This window comes from Chiroxiphia lanceolata, chromosome 8, assembly GCF_009829145.1.
Source record: "Chiroxiphia lanceolata isolate bChiLan1 chromosome 8, bChiLan1.pri, whole genome shotgun sequence".
In the NCBI taxonomy this organism is placed as follows: domain Eukaryota; kingdom Metazoa; phylum Chordata; class Aves; order Passeriformes; family Pipridae; genus Chiroxiphia; species Chiroxiphia lanceolata.
Genome location: NC_045644.1, coordinates 8,568,530 through 8,590,076, shown reverse-complemented (window position 1 = coordinate 8,590,076; position 21,547 = coordinate 8,568,530). Strand labels below are relative to the sequence as shown.

General features: G+C 39.1%; 1 protein-coding gene across 4 annotated transcripts; it reads left to right on the top strand.

The window, feature by feature from the left end:
• Positions 1–718: 718 nt before the first annotated feature.
• On the top strand, positions 719–20,927 carry TDRD1 (tudor domain containing 1). Of its 4 annotated transcripts, none has more exons than XM_032694311.1 (21): positions 719–933; positions 3,211–3,275; positions 3,444–3,591; positions 3,978–4,083; positions 5,193–5,232; positions 6,176–6,224; positions 7,742–7,825; positions 8,154–8,330; positions 9,535–9,642; positions 10,157–10,324; positions 11,075–11,323; positions 12,491–12,613; positions 13,910–14,020; positions 14,212–14,382; positions 15,313–15,558; positions 16,078–16,194; positions 16,416–16,526; positions 17,611–17,778; positions 18,113–18,334; positions 18,486–18,532; positions 20,006–20,927. In XM_032694311.1, exons 2-21 carry the CDS (start codon positions 3,219–3,221, stop codon positions 20,096–20,098), a joined length of 2,595 nt encoding a protein of 864 aa, XP_032550202.1. In that variant the 5' UTR covers positions 719–933; positions 3,211–3,218; the 3' UTR covers positions 20,099–20,927. The 4 variants fall into 4 exon arrangements, with proteins under 4 accessions (XP_032550202.1, XP_032550203.1, XP_032550201.1 ...); XM_032694312.1 differs by having other exon boundaries at positions 10,154–10,324; positions 14,215–14,382; XM_032694310.1 differs by having other exon boundaries at positions 10,154–10,324.
• Positions 20,928–21,547: the final 620 nt, after the last annotated feature.

Genomic DNA, 21,547 nt, shown 5'->3' with positions numbered 1-21,547 from the left:
TCAACTAGGTTGGGAAAGACCTCTGAGATTATCGAGCCCATGACCCAACACCACCCTGTCTACTAAACCACGGCACCAAGTACCACGTCCAGTCTCTTCTTAAACACCTCCAGGGCGCTGACTCCACCACCTCCCTGGGCAGCCCATTCCAATGCCCAATCATTCTCTCTGTGAAGAACTTTTTCCTAATGTCTAACCTAAACCTCCCCTGGTGCAGCTTAAGACTGTGCCCTCTCGTCCTACTGCTGGTTGCCTGGGAGACCGACCCCACCTGGCTACAGCCTCTTGTCAGGGAGTTGTAGAGAATGAGGTCTCCCCTGAGCCTCCTCTTCTCCAGGCAAAACAACCCCAGCTCCCCCAGCTGCTCCTCATAGGACTTGTGCTCCAGTCCCTTCACCGCCCTCGTTGCTCTTCTCTGGACCTGCTCCAGCACCTCAATATCCTTCCTGAACTGAGGGGCCCAGAACTGGACACAGCACTCCAGGTGCGGCCTCACCAGCGCCGAGAACAGGGGACGAATCACTCCCCTGGTCCTCCCGTCCACACAATTCCTGACACAGGCCGGCTGTGCCTCGTGGGCGGCTCCGCATGTGCCGCTATAGGCCCGCGGTGCCCGGGGCTGCTCCGCCCGCTCCTCCCGGGCTGAGATGGCGCCACCGCCGGCTCCCGTCGCGCGCGCGGCACGTGCTGCGCCCCGCCCCGAGAGAGCGCGGGCCCGGCCGGGCGGGGCGGCGGGACGGGGACCGCACGGCCTGGGACGGGAGCGCCGGGGACCGTCCCAGCGATCCGGGGGCTGGGGCTCCTTCTCCGGCCGCCGTCAGTCCTCGAGTGAGCCACCGCGCCGTCCGCCCACGTGGGGCAGCTCGGGCGGCGGGGAGGCGGCCCGAGGTGTGCGCTGCCCTGGGGAAGAAACCGCACCGGAGGCGGTCGGGGGTGAGTCCTGCCCTGAGGGGGGCAAAGGGGTCGGAGGCAGCCGAGGATGAGCGCCGCCTCGATGGGGAGAAGAGGGCAGGGAGCGGCCCGTGGGGTTGGTTAGTGCTGCCCTGAGTGGGGAGAGGGGCCGGGGCCGTCAAGGGGGGAAAGGCACGCAGCGGGCTGCGAGCTGGGCTGGAGGCCGTGGGGCGGGGGTGTCTAATTTTATTCTGAGTTAGTTGAATTAGCTTAATTAAAATAGCACCTAACACTACTGTTCAGGTGCGGCAGTGCATTTCTGGTTGAGTGGGTTGCAGTGTCGCTTCAAAAGCCGCTCTGCTTTATCTTCAAGTTCGTTTTAATTTGATTTCACCTATATAGTATAGCAAGACTTTTACATTTAAAATAATTACATTGAGTGTTAACGTTTGGAAAGCAGGTGCCAGAAGTTCATCTCAGCAGAGCCCGGTCCATGGTTCCTCTCAGGCAGCCCGTGTTTGTCCCAGAGCTCCCAGTCATGAGGAACCCACGAGTGCAGCCTTGCTTTTTATTACTACAATTTTTTTTTACCCAAACTACAGTGAGGTCTCCTCCAGAGAGACACATCTCTTGTGGATCCAGCGAGCTTCACAGGTGGTGATGGCCACTCCTGCTTGTAGTGTGTTCTTCTCCTGAAGGAATTTTCATTGTTTAATCTGCAGTGTTTGTTTATTGTCAAGGTCTAACTTAGAAAGCTTTTTGTCGTGCAGACTAAAGAAACAAACAATAGAGAATGAGCCTTCCAAAATGGATGCTGAAATATGGCTTCAGAACATGACCCAAAAATACTTGAATTCGTGAGCCTGCCTGAATTAATCTTTAAATCCATGCTTTTGCAGTTACCTGTCCCACTGCCATCTTTGGTCATACTCTGATGTGAACCTTTACATGATGGTGGAACACCTTATCTCCAGCGTAGTGAAGTTGCAGGTGCAGATTTAAGCATCAGAGTCACAGGTGCCAACTTCCTGTTAAAAAACTTCCAGTTTTGAGTCTGAGTTTTTCATTATCTAACCAAAATCAGTATTTTGTAAGCAAACAATGCGCAATATTTTTTACAAGTGTAGAAACAGTACAGTAGAAAGTTTTAACTGCAGCACAAGTGCAATAAGAGAGACTTTGTCTGAAGCTTAACACAGGTATCTTGACTTTGTTATTCCATTATTGTGTATACGCTTGATTATTGATGAACATCATCAGTACGAGTATGGCTTATAAATACAACTAGCTCCTAATTATCCAAACCTGTGCAGGCTGAAATGCCTTAGATAATTGGAAAAAACCCAGGATAATTGGAGTACTAGGGAATTTGGGACAGATATGCACAGTGGGAGTTGGAGTTCCTTCAGCAATGTTTCTTGCCTCATCAGAGGTACTGTCTGATCCGTGTTCTCTTACTCCAAGCTGAGGAGTGGGAAAGGCTTGGTATACAACCATCTTGGGTCTGGGGAGTTCATGAAATTTGATTTCATGTTAGGCCAGAGTTCAGGCAAAGTTTACAAGATTAACTTGCTTACAGGTGGGGATAAAAAGGCCACATAAGCTTTATGATGGCTCAGTGGAGACCTCGGGTTAATAGTCCTGCCAGACTGTGACACGCTCCAAATGGCATGTGTAGCCCACAACTGAAACAAATTCTTTGGGGGTGAATGAGTTGCACACTTATAAAAACAGAGTTCCTAGTGTGTTGGTATGCAGGCTTAGCTGAATGTCTTGTAAGAGTTGTTTGATAGACAAAAAACTCCCAGGAAAGGCTACGAGGTTTATAAGGCACTCACTAGAAAGTCAGAATCTCTTGTTTGTTTCTGAATACTTACTGATGTGACAAAACTATGCAGAGGTATAAACATAACATAGGCCACATTTTCAACAGTAATGAGGAAACTTGTACTGTTTCAGCTACTGTAAAATTGCCTGTTCTGACTATCACAAATTATGTAATTTTTTTTTCTTCCTGCTAAACAACTTTAATTGAAGCAAATTCATGGGTGGAGGACATTGTGGGCATTATATTGAGTGGTAAGCACAGAACAGTTAAAACTGTTGCTTTAATAATACCACTGATTGTATTATTGAATAAAGGTAGTATCAGAGTGAAAACAAGAAGTGACTTCCAGAGTGTGTCATGTTCCTAGCATCCCCATGTGCTCAAATGTGCTGGAATAGCCAAGATCCTTGTTTCTTCCTGCAAATACTCCATAACATAGATGTGTGTTAGTGTTGTTAATCAGATCCCTTTGCAAAAACTTCTGCTTCTAGGAGGTTCCATGGAAGACAAAACTTGTAGAGGAAACTTGACAGCTGCAGCTGATGAAGAAAATACTGTGAGTTATTTCGTGCTCCAAGTATTCCGAGCATTTCTGGATAGCAGAAATGATCAGCATATGTGGCTCATTGTACAACTCTGAAGTTTGGGCTCTTTTTGTTGTCGTGTTTTTGTAAATCAGAATATGTTTTTCTGGTAAGAATAACTTCAGGTTTTTCTTCCACAGGACTCACATTCTAACTCAATTAATGGGAAGCCAAAGAAATTGCAATGTTTCTCTAAGAATGCTTTTTCTGTTTGCTGTGATGAGAGTCTCTTGAGTTTGTTAGTACCACCCCCTAAAGGCGGGACTTGCCATCATTGTGGTCTGTATGGTAAGTGCCTGTTGTCCTGTAGTCTATGACACACAGTATATTTGTCAGTGAAAGCGGATCAGGCTTGTTCAGAAGTTTCTTAAAATGAATGTATATTTTTGACTCTGAGACGCAAGTATAGACTATTCAGAACGTAGTTGGAGTAGTAGAACTGATAAACAGGAGATAGCATCTCCTTATCAAAAGTGATGGGGTTTTTACCTTCTTAAATGTGGAAGTAATTTGGGACATTTTGGCAGTAATGTCTGACAGCTGTGTGTGAATACAAATACCTCTTTGTAGGTGCTTAGAATAGTAGTGGAGCTGTTTTGTAAAGCAATTATCTTAACAACTCTTGTCCATTCCAATATATGGAAGAAGTCCTCTTTTCTGTCTTTTTTCTTTAGGAACTCTCAGATGTTCACAATGTATGCAAACATACTATTGCTCTGCAGATTGTCAGAAAAAAGATTGGCCAACACATAGAGTTGTATGTGATCCCATTAAACAGAAGTAAGTTTGTTAAAAGTTCTGCCATATAATCTGCACAGAAAGACAATATCCCTCCCAAAACAACAGAAATGACCATTGGAAGGCACTGTTACAGTAAAATATGTTGCTTGTTCTTAGGCTAGTACTGCATTATCTTATACCTGACAGAAAACTCAGCTCTGCTGCTTCAGAAGGGTCACTTGAAAGATATTTTTGGAGTTCTTAAGGCATATTGTAGTGTGATTTAAAACAAAAGCATTAATTTTAGCAGGTGAGGATGCAGTAACGATACCAGTTTGTCTCATGACTTTGTTATTGCTGTCCTTAACATAGGGAAAGGAGAAACAAGACTCTGCTCTCAGCAGTGTCATGGTTAAGGGATTGCAGGTTCTGAGGAGCACCCTTTGAATCTGGCTGTAGTGTCAGTGAAATTGGTGAATATTTATCTTTGATGAGCACAGTTGCAATTAGAAGTAGTTGTTTGAGCCAGACCATTCTCTGGTGCTCATTGTTTTTTACCGTGCTGGTTTGGATGCTCAATAGATCACTCACTAATCTGTTTCAATTAAAGTAAGCACCATTAGTTTGACACAGTACAGACTGACTGGCTGGCTTTGGAACAGCTTAGGGGGTGATTTGAGCATTTTAACTGACAGTCTTTAGCAAGGAGTGATGACTGCAGTTCAGTGAATCTGCAGCCAGGTGTACACAAAGGAGATTGTTTGTTTTTTTGGACAAGTTTTGCTGCAGTGATGAATGTGGAGGGGAACATGGGGACAGTCTGGCATGTATGTTACCTGAATATTACTTTTATATTCTACTGAAATAGCAATTTTTTTTTTCAATTTTATAGTTCTTGAGGTTGGCTTGGGATTAAGGTGTTAGCAGAACGCCACAACAGTGTCAGATTTATCAATTTTAATTAAAATCAGTTTGTCAGGGAAAACACACCAGGTGTTGCTTAATAGGGAACTAACATACAGTTCATTTTCTTGGATGAGGAATAAGGGTTGACAAAAAACACATATTATGAACACAGCCTTTTATTTTTATTTGCAAGTAGACTGTATTATTAATGCTACTTGTCAGTCTTTGGTTCTTCAGAATTAACATTTTTTCTTTGATTACAGTGCAAGTAAGAACAAAACCAAGGAGGGAGTTTGTCTTAAGGTATGGAATACAATTATGACTATATCTTGAATGGATCTGCTGTAAGCGAGACTTAACCTGTACAGGAAAGGAACAAGTTTCTCCTTTTAGAAAGATCAGTGCTTCAAATGAAAAGTTACTGGGGGAAGCATTCAGAAATAGTTACAGCTAGAGCCCTTAGAGGCACTGTCAGAGATAACTCTGGTATTGTTTGAAAAAACATATGTGAAAAAGTTAAAAATCAAGACATGCATTATGTTGCTGGAGGAATTATAGAAAGGAAATAGATGTAGTGTGTCCAGTTAAGAAAACTTCTGGTGCTTTCTTTTCTGTATAGATCATGAGGTGATGCTCGAAGCCTTGGCAGTTTATTAGAGAAGTAAATTTCATGTAATATTGAACAGCAACAGCTGCAGATAAGCTGTTGTTTCTTTGCTGTACCAGGATTTAAAGATGACACAGTTCTCCTTTGTAATATTTTGAAGCCTCTCTTGATCTTACTTTGAGCCTGCAGTCTTCCTATGAACTCTTCTGCAGGAGTTGATTTTTTTGTCTTCGTTGTTTCTTGGGATTGTATTTGTGCAAGGGAATAAACGTGCATGCCTCCAACTAGCCTCATGTTTGCACTGTACAGAGAACTCCTTTGTCATGTACTGTTTGAAGCTACAGCTGAACAACTGCAGTTTAAACACAACTTGTACCTGTTTTAAGTAGAGTAATTCAGCTTCTGTGGATTCTCTTTTTACTTAATTGCCTAATTCTTTAGAAGAGAGTTAAGAAGTTAGTTGAATTGATAGCACTTCAAATCCCAACAGCAGCTTTACCTTTTATAGGCAAGGTGATATTTCTGAAGGCCTCAATTATTTAGTTGCTTAGATAGGGGGCAAACAGTCCTCTACCCCTCTTGTTCTAGTTGTAATTCTTTCCAGGCCACTGTTCAGTAACTGCTGTTGATATATTACAGGAGGAAGTGATGTTGAGTTTTGCTCTAGATGTTGTTCTTCCAGAGTCTGGTAAGTACTTAGTTGAGTGTGGGGAAAAAACCCAATGCAACTCAGGCTTTTATGTTCACGCCCCTCCCCAACACCCTTAAAAGATGAGTGTTTTCTTTTGTTCTCCTTTTGTCACTGTTCCAACTTGTTTTGTTTTACCTTTCCATATAGAGGTATTCTTAAAATGTCAGTGCTCAAAATACCTTGTTAGGCTTAATAACCTTAAATTTTGGTAAGGTTACTTTTCCAGTAGAATAGCAATAAATTCAGTGTGTTCTAGACTAACTTGTTTATTTTTTTTCTTCATTTTAATAGATGCATGAAAATTTGGTACTGTTTTGTTTCTGTATCTCACCCTTTTTTAACTCTTTAAAAATTAAAGTATCATTTTCTAGTTCCACCTAGGATTTTACCAGCTTTTTTATATTTCATACATGCTCACTAAAGTATCCCAAAGAAAGTGCAATCACTGGATGTTGCTGTATGTAGTTGGAGAACTCTGTTAGAATGTTTGTATTTCTGACTTTGCAAGCCTCAGTGGATAGAAACAAGCCAAGCACAGACCTTTGAGGAGTCAGAATTCAGATCTTCAGTTGAGCTGGGTGGCTTTGATTGTCAAACAAGATCAATACACACAAGGTGTACCTTTTGTCATATTTGGAGGGCTGTATTGTTTAGGTTTTCTTCTGCCTGCAGAGCAAGAACAATATAGTGCTGAGAGCACATTCATTTCATTGATCTGCAGCCCACAGAAACTTTGAAGGAGTGATGGTTGATCCTTTTAGCTTGCTAAAATTCCTCATATGCAGGAAGCTTATTCTCCATGTCATACTCTCTGCAGTCTCTAAAAGGATGGCTCTGCTTAGTCCCATGTATATTCAACTGATTCAGGATTGTGCTGGGCATATTTCCCATTTGGTTGCTTTACACCACACTAATGGCAAAGCAATATATAACTTGCCAACCTTTTGGAGGGAACATCACATAAATATCACTGCATTCTTGAAATGTTCAATGCATTTATCCCATGACTTCACAAGCAACTTAAACATCCGTATTAAGGTTTTCATTTGAAAATAATGATATTGAAAGCTTGGAATACTGTTCTCATGCATCAGAAAAAGAATATATAATAGCTAAGGTAACTCAAGATTTCTATATAATTCTTAGTAACTCATTATATAATCAGTGTCTTAAATACTGAGGCAAGTTATGAATCTTTGTGTCTGAAAAGCTCTAACCAGTTTTTCAGTTAACAGTAGTGAGTGTAAGCAAATGTTGATTGTTACTGCTTTGCTCATTTTATTTTGTCAAACAGTCTTGGAGCTGTGAATGTGTTCAGAAAACTCAAGTAGTTGAGCTACTCTGAAATTACTTTTATTTTGCATTTTAAACGTATTAAGTGCTGAGCAAATAAACATGCTCATCTTGTGATAAGGATATAAGGGATACAGGTCAGGCTCAGAGCAGAGTTATGAAATGAAACTAACTGATGGCTATCTTACGTGGTAAATCACTTTCTTACGTCTGTATTTTAGGCAACTGCCTAAATAAGGTTCCCTTGGAAATGAAGTCTCACTTAATTCCAGAAAGTGATGCCAATGGAGAAGATTCTCCAAGAGGTAAGCAAGCAAATCAAACTAAACTTGGGGAATTTTAGGTCCTCCCATATTGCATGATATTCAAGCTGTTCAGCAGCATCCCCTCATACTTAAAAATATATGCTAGTGAAACTTCCTTCAGGTCACTAGTGACAGTAGCTCATACACTTCTTAATAGTATAAAATATTTGTTTAGTGATTATTATGTGAGCATCAGTTTTGTGGATTAGGTGACGGGAGCCTTCATAGTCTAAAGCATCAACAAAAAGAATAAACTGTTTCAGTATGTTTATATTTTCAAAGTCATCTAGCATTTGATCAGCAACCTTTTTTTCTTTTTTGTGTACAGTGTCAGAAAACCATTCAAAGGGAAGTGAAAAGAAAATACCTGAAGATGAAGACTCTCTTCACTGTGCTAATTCAGTTGCAAAGTGTGTCTCTTTAAGCATCGGAGACAAATTTTCTGGTGTGGTTTCCCACATTCAAAATCCAGACACCTTCTTCTGTCAGCAGATGGACAATGCCTGTAAGTGACGTGTTGGGAACAGAATGTATGATGCCTAATATGGCATTTTTCTCTTTATTAGAGAGTGGCTGGAGGGAGGTGTTGCTGGTCTTGTAGTTTGACCTGAAATAGTGATTCCCTGTAGCTTAAGGCCATGCTTCAGTCAGTTAAGAGCCACAGTATTGTAGAGGATAGTTTTTGGGAGTATTAGCTGTTAATATCACTTGTGAACTGCTCTTGTGTTAATTTGTGGGCAGTCTGAGTAGTGCAAAGTACAAAGGTGATATGGCTTGGATTTTAGCAATCTGAAGTCAGTTTGTATCACAAATATTTAGTGTTAAATGTGTTCACTCAGGTGTTCTAGAAATGGGTTTTGAGTTTGTAATTACTTTTTTTACTCCTATAATACCTTGTTATTCCCTTTAACAGTGGAGGGAAGTGTTTCCTTAAGAACTAGGTGTGTGGACTGAATGTCTTTGTTATGTAGTATGAGGAGAATATCTGAGTATGATATCTGAGTAAATAATCTGAGTATGAGGAGGCCAGGTAATAGTGCTTTGGTGCTTCCTGACAGAGTAAAACTTAAGACTGTAAGTGACACTGTAGAGGCCAGAGTGTGAGGCTGCAGGGCCTTCAGGTGCATCTTCCACAATGCCCATAAGCAGATGGCTGGGGGAGAATGAAAAGCAGAATAAGTTGGTGAGATGTGTCCCTCTCCCAGTGCTGACTGAGCCAGTGGGCTTTTTTCAGCTAAAATGGCTTTGGCAGCTGGATGTGGTCTGGTGTATCTCCTGCAGTGGATTTTTCTTTTGTGTACATCTGCAGCCTTTTAATTCTGGGTAGTCCTTCGGCAAGAAGTGACCTCCCTCATCATCCGCCTGTTGTTTAAAGAGCTGTCTTCCTTGTTTCTTTCTGGCACACCTCCACTAGCTTGCTTTCAATTTCCACTGGCTTCAGTTTTGTTCCTCTGTTCAAAAAGTCCATCACTGGTTTTCTATATTCCTTCTCTTTACTGCTGATTCCTCACACTTGCATGAGGACCCTCTTCAGTCTTACTGATTGAAGAGTTCTAGTCTCATCGCTATTTTGCTATTATGTTAAACTCTTTAAATAATCTCCATTAGACTACAAGATGTTCTTCCAGGCTTTGAGGTTTAATATTTGTGTACTTTTGTAATAATTGCAAGACAGGCTGTGTTCCAAAACTTATATATTTTAACATTAGGTCAACTTGCTGAGCTTGAAGTGTCTCTTAATGAATATTGTGGCAGATTTCCCAGTAGTCCGTCTTTCCATCCTGCTGTTGGAAGTGTGTGCTGTGCCCAGTTCACAGGTAAAACCAGAATGAAAATACTAATTCACATTACTTTAAAATTACATTCTATAATTATGTTTAAAAACGTTTCACATAGAGTTTATTTTATTTCTGTCTGTTTTTTAGCTGTGGATAATGCTTGGTAATGATTGAAGAAATTATATCTATAAAATACTTATTTAAGAATGTCCCTTCATTGAGCAAACTTAACACTGGATTTAGATTATTTAGAATAACTTCTTATGAGGTCATGAAGGAATTTGGGGGTTTGTACATTGCTAAGTATTATCTCCCCATGGCTGGAAATAAATATATACTTGAAATTTCAGATCCCACAAAAGGGACAGAAGAAATGGGATTATATGTAATGATGCTGCTCCGATAGGCTGCTTCTCAAAATGTTATTTAGCCAAGACCTGGCAGTCCCAAATTGTATTGAGACAGACGTATTTTTTTTATGTCAAAAAAAATCATTCTGTTCTCAGAATTTACAAGTAAATACAATGAACATCTGTATCTTCCTTTCTAGAAGACAATCTTTGGTATCGTGCTGCTGTCACAGCATACGCTTCTGAAGATACTGTTTTGGTGGACTATGTGGATTATGGTAATTCTGACTCTGTTCCGCTGACGAAACTTCGTCCTTTGATTCCAGCGTTAATGGACTTGCCAGCTCAAGCCATAAGGTGTTCCTTGGCAGGTAGGAAATAAATTATAAGGTGTTTCAAGCTACATAGAGGCAAAATAAGTGGGATTACATAGCCATCACACCTGTAGTGTCTTACATGGAAATATGGGGATGGATGCAGGTTTTGGTCGGCATTATTTCCGGAATTCTTAACTGTGGTGGCATATCTACAAAATGTGACAAATCTTTCATAATGTACCTGGTGTCTGAAAAACTGTTATATGAACATGACCATTAGATTTTGCATATGCTTTTGTTCTAAGCACAATCAGTAATTTACTGGATTTGTGGAATGCTTAAATCTGTTGTGGTTCTAATACGGCAGGGGAAGGTAGATTGGTACATTTCATTTTGTATCTCAAAATTCAGAGCTGTATTGGTCCCACTCCCCTATGGCAAATCTAGTGAAAGTACTGATTGATTCCTCACCATAGGCTTGTGAAATCTGTGAAGTTGGAAAGGGCATTGACAGTTCCTAGTTCACCTTTCTGTCTCAGTCCAGGATCAATCTGAATTTATGCTTGTCTTTGTGTAATTGGCTAGTTGTACATGATCTTCGTTAGATTTTCATTAAACTAATTAAAAAGTTCAGAATCCAAATAACTGGTTTTGAAATCTTGTTATGGGCATGAGGAGTAAGGGTGAGTTACCTGGTGTATCTGCTGCTTTATCTGTTGCTTTACATAGCCTTGTTGTGCCTTTCCACACATTGGTGAGATTTGGACTGACCTCAGAACCTTTCCATACCGTGCCACTTTTTAGGTGTGAAGCCACCACTGGGAACTTGGACCTCAGAAGGTACTTCTTTTATGAAAAATCTGGTGAAAGACAAAGTGTTCACAGTAAAAGTAGTGGATAAAGAAGGTTCTACATCTGTGGTGGAGCTTGTGGACGCATCAGTTACTTCGGCGATAAATATATCGAGCCTTCTCATAGAGGAAGGCTGTGCAGCTGAGGAGTCAAGGGTGGCCTTACCAGCAGTCACAATGAGTGATGTTAAGCAAGAAAATGGTGAGTATGAGCATGTCCTGCTGAGCTGGCATTATGTAATCTCCCACTGGAGTGGGTACAGAGAATGCAAGCTCTTTGCTGGTCAGAGCTTTCCAGTCTGGCTCACGAAGTGTAGGCTTCACAGCTCCAAGGTTTAGCCATGGCAACTTTGCCATGAAGAAATGGTGTGTCTGTATGTATCTGTGCGTACATAACAAAGTTTGAATTGCCTACTTTTGGAAGTTGGTACTGACTCTGGTTAGAAGTCTTAGTTGAACTAGGATATGACTAGCTAGTACCTGCTTCTTATGCCCTTGTCCATTAGTGCAAATAGTATTTTCTCTATTTTCATCTTCATTGTCCTATATTTTACACATAAACCCACCTAACTCACTCCTTGAAAATTTGACAGTAGCCTATAGAGCGTCCAGGCTATGCCTAAATTGCCTTTTTTGCATGTAGTGACCGAAGCTTCTATCTGAGACATTTGCAAAAGTTATATTGGATTTCTTTGAAATCTGGGGGAAGATTCCTAGCTTCTCTCCTATGAAGCATGTTAAAGCCTTCTTTTCCATCCTGTGTCTGGTAAATGTATATGTTCTGTCCTGATCCACTGGTCCTGAAAACTGGGGGGAAGTCTTTTTGTCAACTCTGTGTTCAAATCCCTTAATTTTGATCTTCCCTGCTAGACACTTTGTGGCCAGGACACAATTGTTGTTCAGAAGGCTTTGTTCAGAAGGGTAAGGAATGTTACATGAAATTCAAATGAACAGTAACTCCTGTGGCTGCATCCAAACACATTTTGATATGTTGCCTTCATGTCAGACATGACATTGGGCAGATGAAACACCATCTCAGCATGGCCATTCTTGAAGCTCAAGTTCCCCAGGGACCAAGGTTCCCCAGTGTCCCTCTTGCCTAGGCTGTTGCCACATAGTCTGTACCTCGTCGTGTGATTACTCTTCCCTGTTCATCTGTGGCTCGCTCCTTTTGGTAGTGAAGAAATACATTAAGCAATTGGCATGTTCCTCTTACTTGATTTTACTCTGCAAAAAAGGCTCTCACTATAAATAGTCTGTCAGGCTATTTATAACAAGAATTTCAAGGATACGAATGAACATTCAAGATGTATAATTTTTTTCCTGTAAAAACGTCTTTTCATTCTCTCCTTTTCTCTGTCTTCTCTAGAGGACACGATAAACAAAAGAACATGCAAGTGGGTTAAATTAACTCTTAAGCAAACAGTCAGTGTCACAGTGTGTACAGTATATAGTCCTGGAGAATTTTATTGTCAGATTTTGAATACCCATGGTAAGTTTATTCTGCTTTTTTCTTCTAGTTTCTTTGCTTCCTGATTTGTCATTTTTTGTAGTTCTAATGAATTACTGTTTGAAGGGAGGTTATAGCACAAAGGCTTACCTCTGAGTTTTTTATCTAAGAATACAAGTGGAGTGACAAAGAAGTTGGATCATGTTATGTAGAGACTCCAGTTTGAAATCTGAAAATGTTGAAGGTAAGCAGTTGAATAAAAAATCCAAGAATGTAGAGGAAAGTGAAAAGAAGTACCATAATTAGCCAAAGGACATCTAAAGTTTTTTTTCACAGAAAGAGTGGTCAGGCATTGGAATAAGTTGCCCAGGGAGGTGGTGGAGTCATTGTCTCTGGAAATGTTGAAGAGACGTCTGAATGTGGCGCTTGGGGATGTGGTTTAGGTGTGATTATGGCAGTTGCTGTGTTGACAGTCGGACTCAGATAATCTTGAAGCTGTCTTCCAGCCCTGATGATTCTGTAAATAAGAGACATGTTCCCTGTGCCCAAACAATATTTACCAGAGCTATCCCCTAGTACTCTCTTCTGATCTATAAAAACTTACAAAGAGATGATAATTGTAACATGAAAATGAGTACATGCAGCTTTTGAGACTTGAATTCCTCTTGGATAAGCTAAAAAAAAAAAAGTCTCGGTTCTCTATCAGAAGTCTCTATAAAGGCTTTTTAACCTGCTAGAAAAAGAACATGACAAAAGTCAGTGCTGAAGTGGAAGCTAAAGGCATTCAAACAGAAAATACGGGGCAGATCTTAAAAAGTGACAGATGTTTATTCTTTGACTTATCTAGAGATAGTGTAAATTCCTCATGGTTTATAGACTTCAAATGACCAAAATCCTCCCTAAAAGTGATGTGTATAGAGCAGGCTGAAGGTCTCAGTATAAAAAATAAACGAGTAGGGTAACATCCCATAACTTGTCATATGCACTGGCTGAACTAGGTAGTTTCCATGGTGTTATAAAGTAAAATATACTTTAGATTTTACAAGAAAGTGTAGGGTTTTTTTGCTTAGCAGGAAGAATTACTGGTCATTTTGTTATCATACTGAACTAATGTGTCAGGAAATACCAGCTGTCTCATCGTTTCCTGCTAATAAGCCTGTGTAGTGAGTTAAATAGTTAATTCAGAGTCAACAGTGTCCTCACTTTTTATGAAATTCTAAAATTCACAGAAATCTCTTGTGAAATGTTTTAGAAATAAGCTATACAGTGGACAGTATTGATAAAGTTCAAGTCAGCTTATTTAATTGATCTCATATTTTTTTTCTTTCTAATTTTCAGAATTGCTTGCTCTAAACTCACTTAACAAATCCATGTCTGAATACTGTCAGAAAACTCCACCAGATATTTTCAAGCCTGAGAATGGAGAACCTTGCTGTGCTTTTTTCTCTGGCAAGTAACAGCCTGAAATATTTTTGTTTTTACAGGGTGAACATAAAGAAAAAAAAAATTAGCTGATAGTTTGCACTGTACAGAGGATAGAAAAGAATTGGATTTATTTACTGAAAAATGAAAGCTGGCAGACTTACCAAATGTGTGAAGTAATTATTAATTTATTTTTTAAAAAACTTTTTTAAAATTAGAAGATGGTAACTGGTACCGTGCTGTGGTGCAAAACATCACTTCAGGTGGAACTGTTCAAGTGAGCTTTGTGGACTATGGAAATTTTGAGGAAGTACCATTGGATAAAATACGGAAGATCTCACCGTCATTCCTAAAACTTCCATTTCAAGCAATTAAATGCTGGCTCTCAGGTGTGTCTTATGGGTTCTTTCTCTTAGGAGAGCTATTGCATTTAGAGACTTGCTGCTGTGGGGGAAGGAGGTGATGAAAGCAAATACTATACAGAATTTTGTTCTTTTGGGGTTTCTTTTGTCTTCCCTGAGCTCCTCCCAGTGCTGTGGAGTGATCTGCGTGGACTTCATTTACTGATTTACTGGTCAAAGGGAACTTGTTTAGTTCTGTGTAGTGCTTACTGGCTTTTGGTTGTTGCCCTGCAATACAAGTAAATGTACTTTTGTGCAACTTTATTTCTCAAAATTTTTGCAGGCAAAGGAGCCAATCTGTTTTAATGAAGCAAGTTGGCCTTTCAGTTCTCTGAAATTAGATGTTTCATTTGATTCCTGTAGAGTTTGGCACCATACTTCTGTTTCTCAATCTTATAAAAATTCCCTTTTTACAGCAAATCACTCAGAATTCTGCACAGTTATAATTTCTTTCTAATGTGGTCTACTTGGTTTAAAATTGAAAAATGTGGAAACAGGAAAAAGCTCAAACTCACATTTCATTGAAGTGTCTTTTGCTGGTGTCCCCCCCGCCCTTAAAATACTTTGGGGGGTTTCTGCTCTTCTGATAAAAAGACCATATTATACTAATGCATAAACAGTCTTAGTTGTGTTTTCTGTGCAAAGGCACGCTTAATAGAGTCACAAAATATAGAAAACAAAACTTGGAGTCCTGAGGAAATGTGTTCATTTCAAAGAAAGGAGGAACAGGGAGACCACTTAAGAGGATGAAGGGCAATGTGTTTCCCTAAGGTAGTAAAATAGCCTTGATAGTTCAAGTTATGCTTTAAAAAAAAAAAAAAAAAAAAAAAAAAAAAGGTTTTTCTAAAGGAAATTATAATGTTGAAGAAAGTCAGCATTACTGAATGGAGATATTTTAACAGTTATTTTACTTCCTAGGTATAAAGCCTCGTAATAACAAATGGAATAAAGAAGCTGCAATAAGATTTCATATGTGCACTTCAGGGTTAGAGCTTCAAGCCACCGTAACCTCCCTGTCCAAAGATGGGGCAGGTGTGGTGCTTACGGACAATTCCACAGTTTGTCCAAAAGTGATCAATGACATACTAACTTCTGAAAATTTGGCTGTAAAGGAAGTTCCACAAGATAAAAATAACTTTCCAAACAAGTCTGTTGACCAAAAAGGTAATTAAAGGAATGTTAACTTTTAGATTTTCAGTATTCAAGCTTTTGACTGTGATCTTGTTGTTTCACTGTAGTTTGATGTCAATAACAAACATGTATAGTTTTCGTTATGTTGTCAGTTTTTACAGCTGAACACAAGCTGCCCTGCAGGTGGCATTACAGACAAAAAGAGAAAGATAAAAATTTGTGTCTGTCTTAAATGAATGCTGTTTGACTCTTTGAGAGTTAGAGAATTAGAAATTTTTTATGACTGAAACTTTTCTCATGTTTATTTTCCAATATCTTATTTTTTCTGAGGTGTTTTTTCAACTTTAGCTACTTTTATATGCCAATAGTTTGTGAACAGCAAATTAAGCATCAGTTATCTTGGTTTAGATTTGTCTTCCTGAAGGAAAGACATATAGTTGTCTTTGAAATTCAAAAAGATATTATAAATATCAAATAAAGTAACAGTTACTTATAATATGTATATGCATGGAGGATAGTGGTAACACTTCATTTTCTTACAATTTCTATTAGTAACCTCACTTGGGCACTGGAAGTCATTTAAATTGGCTGTAGGTGAAACCATAAGGGTCTTTGTAACAGAAATTGTAAGCCCAGACTTGTTCTACGCTGTACCAGTTCTAAATGAAGGTAAGAAAAAGCGTTCACTGTTCCTAATACCAATAAGAAGACACTGTTGCAACCTAGTTAATAAAATGAATGCCTATAGTGAACTGGACCATGTGGAAATGTACCTCAGAGAATAGGAAAATATAAAATATGCCAAAGGTGGGATCAGGGGAGCATAAAACTGAAGTATGCTCTTCATTATACCCAAATGTGTTTAACTACCAAGTGTTTTTTTTCTGTAGTTCAAAGGAACGAGTATAGGGAGCTGGCTGCACTAGGAAGCTATTGCAAATCTTGTAAGAAAGAGCCCTTCCAACCAAAACTGGGTGAAGCTTGTTGTGCCCAGTTTTCAGGTGAGACAATTGTTTGTTCTTGTATTTCCTTGACCAGGGTAAAACAGAGCTTTCATTTTTGCTTTAGAAAAAGGAAAAACACCAACTTGAAAGTGCTTACAGATCTCTTAATGCTGTTACAAAGGATACTCTGGCTGCATCTTTAGGGCAAAGAAACTGCCTGACAGTCAGGGAGAGAAAATAAGGAATAGGTTGTGCCCAGCAAAATGTATGGAGCTTTAAGTGGGAAGAAAACTAATTACTATTTAGATTGCCATGAAAGTCATGGCTGAGCAGTGCAGACTCACTTCTGGATTGGGGGTGCCTGAGTAGTTTTTCACTGTTGCTTTGTGTGAGCATGGGGCAGTGACACTGGTTATGATCAGCCTTGTTAGCCTAACAAGTTGTCCAGGCTTAGTGACCTCTTAATTCAAGTCAGAAATGTTCTTAACAGTGAGGGGAATTTTGATTTATTATTTTAGTCTTTCAGAAGAGGGGATACTCTCCTAGTACCTAGCTCACTATTTAAAAAAAAAAAAAGTGTTGATTTGAATAAATGTTGACTGCATGTGGCTTGTTACAAGCAACCTGGCAAGTGCTGAAAATTAACTTGGGTGCTAGATCAGGTAACAGTTCATGGAAAACAAGATAGGTATACTCTGTACTCGTATTCTTGCATTTTTTAAAATTCATCTAAGTGTTTGACAGTTGTCTTTAACTTCTGATGATGAGTTGTTGTTACTGCTTGTTGCTCTTCAGGATAATTGAGGAAATGAGATTTTTTAAAGTTTTTTATTTTAGTTATGTTTTGAGAGGGAGTATGTGTTGAAAAACAAAGGTAAGGAACTAGAAACAGAGTGTGCAGACATCCTTAAAACAGTCTTGTAGTAAAAATCTTACCTGTACAAGTTGAAGCAATATTCTCAAAGCAAAACTTGTATCTTTATGAATACAGCAGTCAGAAACTATTCCCTTGTCAAGTGGTCATATATATGCCAGAGGGTTTAAAAATTCCTTTATTACTCTATAGATTCTTGTTCTTGGAATAAACTGTGTTTTTAAGATGATACTTCACATGTGACTATTCTTGTTCCAATCTTTTCAGGTAATGGCCGGTGGTACAGAGCTCTTGTTTTAGAAGCTTCCCAGTCTGCAGTGAAAGTACTGTATGCAGACTATGGGAATACAGAAACTTTACCAGTTTCAAAGGTGCTGCCAATCACTGATTCCTTTTTAAAGCTGCCTTTTCAGACAATTACATGTTCACTTGCAGGTAAAAAAGGTCCCAAAAATAAGCAAAACAAAAAACATCCCAAAAACCCTGACTTGTTTTCTTGAACGTTAGAAATCTGTACCTGTTCTGGTGATAAACTTCATTCCTTAATACTGGTAAACAACATGATGATCCCACTGAAATAGTACACTGGTTAACACTGCAAAAGCTGTTTTAGAAAGCATGTTTTTAGTTCATTATCTGTAGCATTTAAGCTATTTATACTTGGAAAATTTAGCATCATATTTTCAAAAACATGCACGTAAGATTCAAGTCATATCATAAAGGAATTATTTAGATGACGAACTGGATTGTCTTTTTTTTTTTTTTGCAGGAATAGAGAAAGTTGAGTGGTCTCCACTAGTGCTTAACAAGTTGAAAGAAATGGTATTGAAGCAGTACGTCGCAATTACAGTGAAAGGGTTTAACGGAGATGTTAAGTTAGTAACAGTAGAGAAACACTGTGAAAATGGTGGTCTGAACGTAGCTGACAAACTTGTAGAGCAAGGTTTGGTCAAATCCTGCAGTGCTGAAAACTCACATAGTGAATGTCAAGGTACGTACTCTCGCTTAATTACTGCAGTTTACTTATTTTGAAGAACTTGTAAACACATGGGGTGTCTAAGTAACTTCCTTCTAAAAATCTTGAATTTGGGAAGCAGTGCCCATGTGAATTTTACTCATTCACTTTGCTTGGGTTTTTGTAGGTAATGGAGGTGAGACCAAATGCTGCTGCACGGAATTAAAAGAGCAAGTAAGATCCAATCCAAGCAATACTTCCTTATGTTTCTAGAGTTTAAAAGAAACCATATGTGGGGAAGCAAATGGGAGTAGGGAGACAGTAGCTAACTGGAAGATATGAAAAGTGTATCCTAACACTTTTTCTCAGTTTTCTATAGGTGCTAATAATTAAAGCTCCCTGGGACTGAGAGAGGATAGTGTATAGATCACACAGACTTCATTAGTCTGTACTTTGCCCCACATGTGGCTCTTACTTTATTTTTCTAGAGTGTGAAGTCTCAGGAGTGTTACTTTGTTGTCTAAAGGTAGTTCTGGTGTTTTGCATCACCTGTGTCATTTGGACAAAGGGCAGCTGGATTTTTTTCAGTAATATGGCTGTGTTTTGCTGTGTACACAACTTAGCAGGCAGTTGCATATGTAAGAAAATTCTTACCATGTGTATTTCAGATAGATTAATATTAATATGTGCCACAGTTTCAGTCATGGAGCTAGGCTGAGAATCTGAGTGCAGTAGAAGACTGGAATATGTAACAGGGTTTGCCAGTTGCAAGATTATTTTTTTCCTTTTAGAAAAAATTGAAATGTCTTACAGATATAGCATATTCATATCATTTTTGAAAGCTTTCTGGTTTTAAGCTTTCTCCTTTGCTATTTTAATTTAGGCTATTTATTAAAAGTTTAGAACTTTAGATAAAGTGTAAAAAAAGTACACCAGAAAAGATGCATCAGCCTTTGTCAAAGTGATGTTCTTTGTCAGAGGAATAAGCAAATGTAATTTTAAAGACAGAAACCCCTTTCAAGGGTGTTTCAAACTTTCCTGTCTTCCCCCAACCACAGGCAGCAAGGTGAAAAGCAAAAATGGTATTTTAGAGGTAGAAAAAGAACACTTCTGTTCAAAGTCTCACTGCTTCAGAGTTAGCGTCGTTACTGGGAGTTCACTGGCAGAAAGGCAGTAATGTTCCTCGGTGTAGCTGGTTTCTCTGTCCCAGTGTAGGCTGTTGAGCCCCCTTTTCCATTCCCCCTCTGTGTCTCTTTGATCTTCCAGTTTGATCTAGCTAATATGTTTTCTGACTTCAGTTTGATCATCTTCTGTTACACTTCCGTACTGATTTTGCTCAAAGTCTCATGAGAGATGAAGAGAAGACAGATGATTATAATATAACTGAAAACATAAGAAAATAGACATTTATGAATAACCAAATTTAAGATTGTGATGTCAGTCCTGATTTGAGTATTTAATCAATTAGGTTTGAGGAAGCTGCTTCAGCAAAAAAAAAAAAGTGGGGAAAGGGACACATTCACATAGACAGGGAAAGTCAGCTAAAATTCTGCTGGATTTTCCCCCCTCCAGAAGACTTTTACAACAGAAAGGAACCAATATGGTTTTTTGCTGAGTTAGTAGTGTCAGGATCTACCCTGATCTGAAATCAGCAATTAAAAAAACACCAGAATTGTGCATCTCTAATTCTTTTTGCTTATTCCACAGCTTAAAAAGCATGAACAGGTTCTGCTCTTCCTTTTGAACAAGTATGGGAATACAGATGGATTCACTGAAATGAAAAATCTGTTGCAGCCTTAAGTCTCTGACAGGCACCAATTCATTTGTGTGTAACCAGTTCCTTTTTTTGGAAGAGGAAGAGCATCCACCAGCTTAAAAAATGAGAGTCACTTTGTAGAGATTCTGCTGTTTAAGTACCTATATTTATCTGTATGCTTGGGTTGTTCTTGTGACATAAGTATGTAACTTGAAGAATTGCAAAGTGGCAAGCTAAAAATTCTATTCTGTTTTTGTTTTATTCCACCATGTCCTGCTAAACTTCTTGCTTTTATTTTCCTGTTGAATGTACAGAAGTTTATGAAATGGCCACTACATTGTAAGTCTGTTTTGTAAACTTGCATTGGAAATTATTGTAATCATAAAGCTTACTTAATTTTGGTACCATTAATGTTACTTGAAAAACTCTATCTAACCTTGATTACTCTTTCAGCTTAATTTCTGGTCTCAAGTTAGACAGAGAATTGTTCCTTATGAACTTGGTTTCAGTGTCATTAAAGGTTGAATGTTGTCTTGGACTGCATACAGGTAGTTCTCTCTAAAATCAGTAAACACTTTAATGTGCACTGTTCTTTATTTACACCTATGCTATATATTATGCATCTGTGAATATTGTTTTGAAGTGAATTGTATTAGAGCTGTTTTGTGTGTAGCTACATCATCAAGATTTCTACCCTATCAAGTTTTCACATCATAACAGAAAAGACCCATTCTGGGTTATGACAAAAATACTGAGTCAGATTATTAACAGATGTTCAGTATTTCTGTAGTTGAGTACCTAGTTGTCCTTTCTGACTAATCTAGGAATGTCACATTACTGTTTGTGGAACATAATAAACATTTGTTCATGAAACTGCAGTCAGCCTTTTTTGTCCACTTGAACTATATATTTTAAGCTTGGGCTTTGTGCAAATTGGACGAATCTTGAGATAAAGCTTGTTGTGCAAGTGAAATATTTTTGTCTGAGTTCATGTTTTATTACCCTTAAATTGCCTCAGATTTTTTTCCCTGCCTCTTAGTTTTTGTTGCATCATATTCTTGCAGTAACTAATAATTAGATGAATGCTTGCACTTGGGTTTCTAGAGTTCTGTTTGTGCCCCTGGTTCTGAACCAAAATTGTAGTTGTGTCAAGTGTCCTTTGACCCTGTCATGTAAGGCAGAAGTGTTTTGTCCAAAGCTGGACCATCCTGTATTTTAAATTAATTGCTTGGGTAATGCTTTCTTCCTTGGCTTTTATTGTGGGAGCTGCTTTTTGGTGGCAGGTGCGATCTGCCCCAGTTCTGTATCCTTTAACTCCGAATCAGACCTGTGCAGAACAGAGAACAGCTGGGCAGGGCCTGGGTACTGTACACACAGCTCGTCTTGTGTCCTTTTCTTGCTGGGGAATTCTTGCATTGCTCAGCTTTCAGGGGTAGGGACTCGTTACAGCATGTGTGAGTGGCACCACGTGTCCTGACAGAGAACAGAAGTGA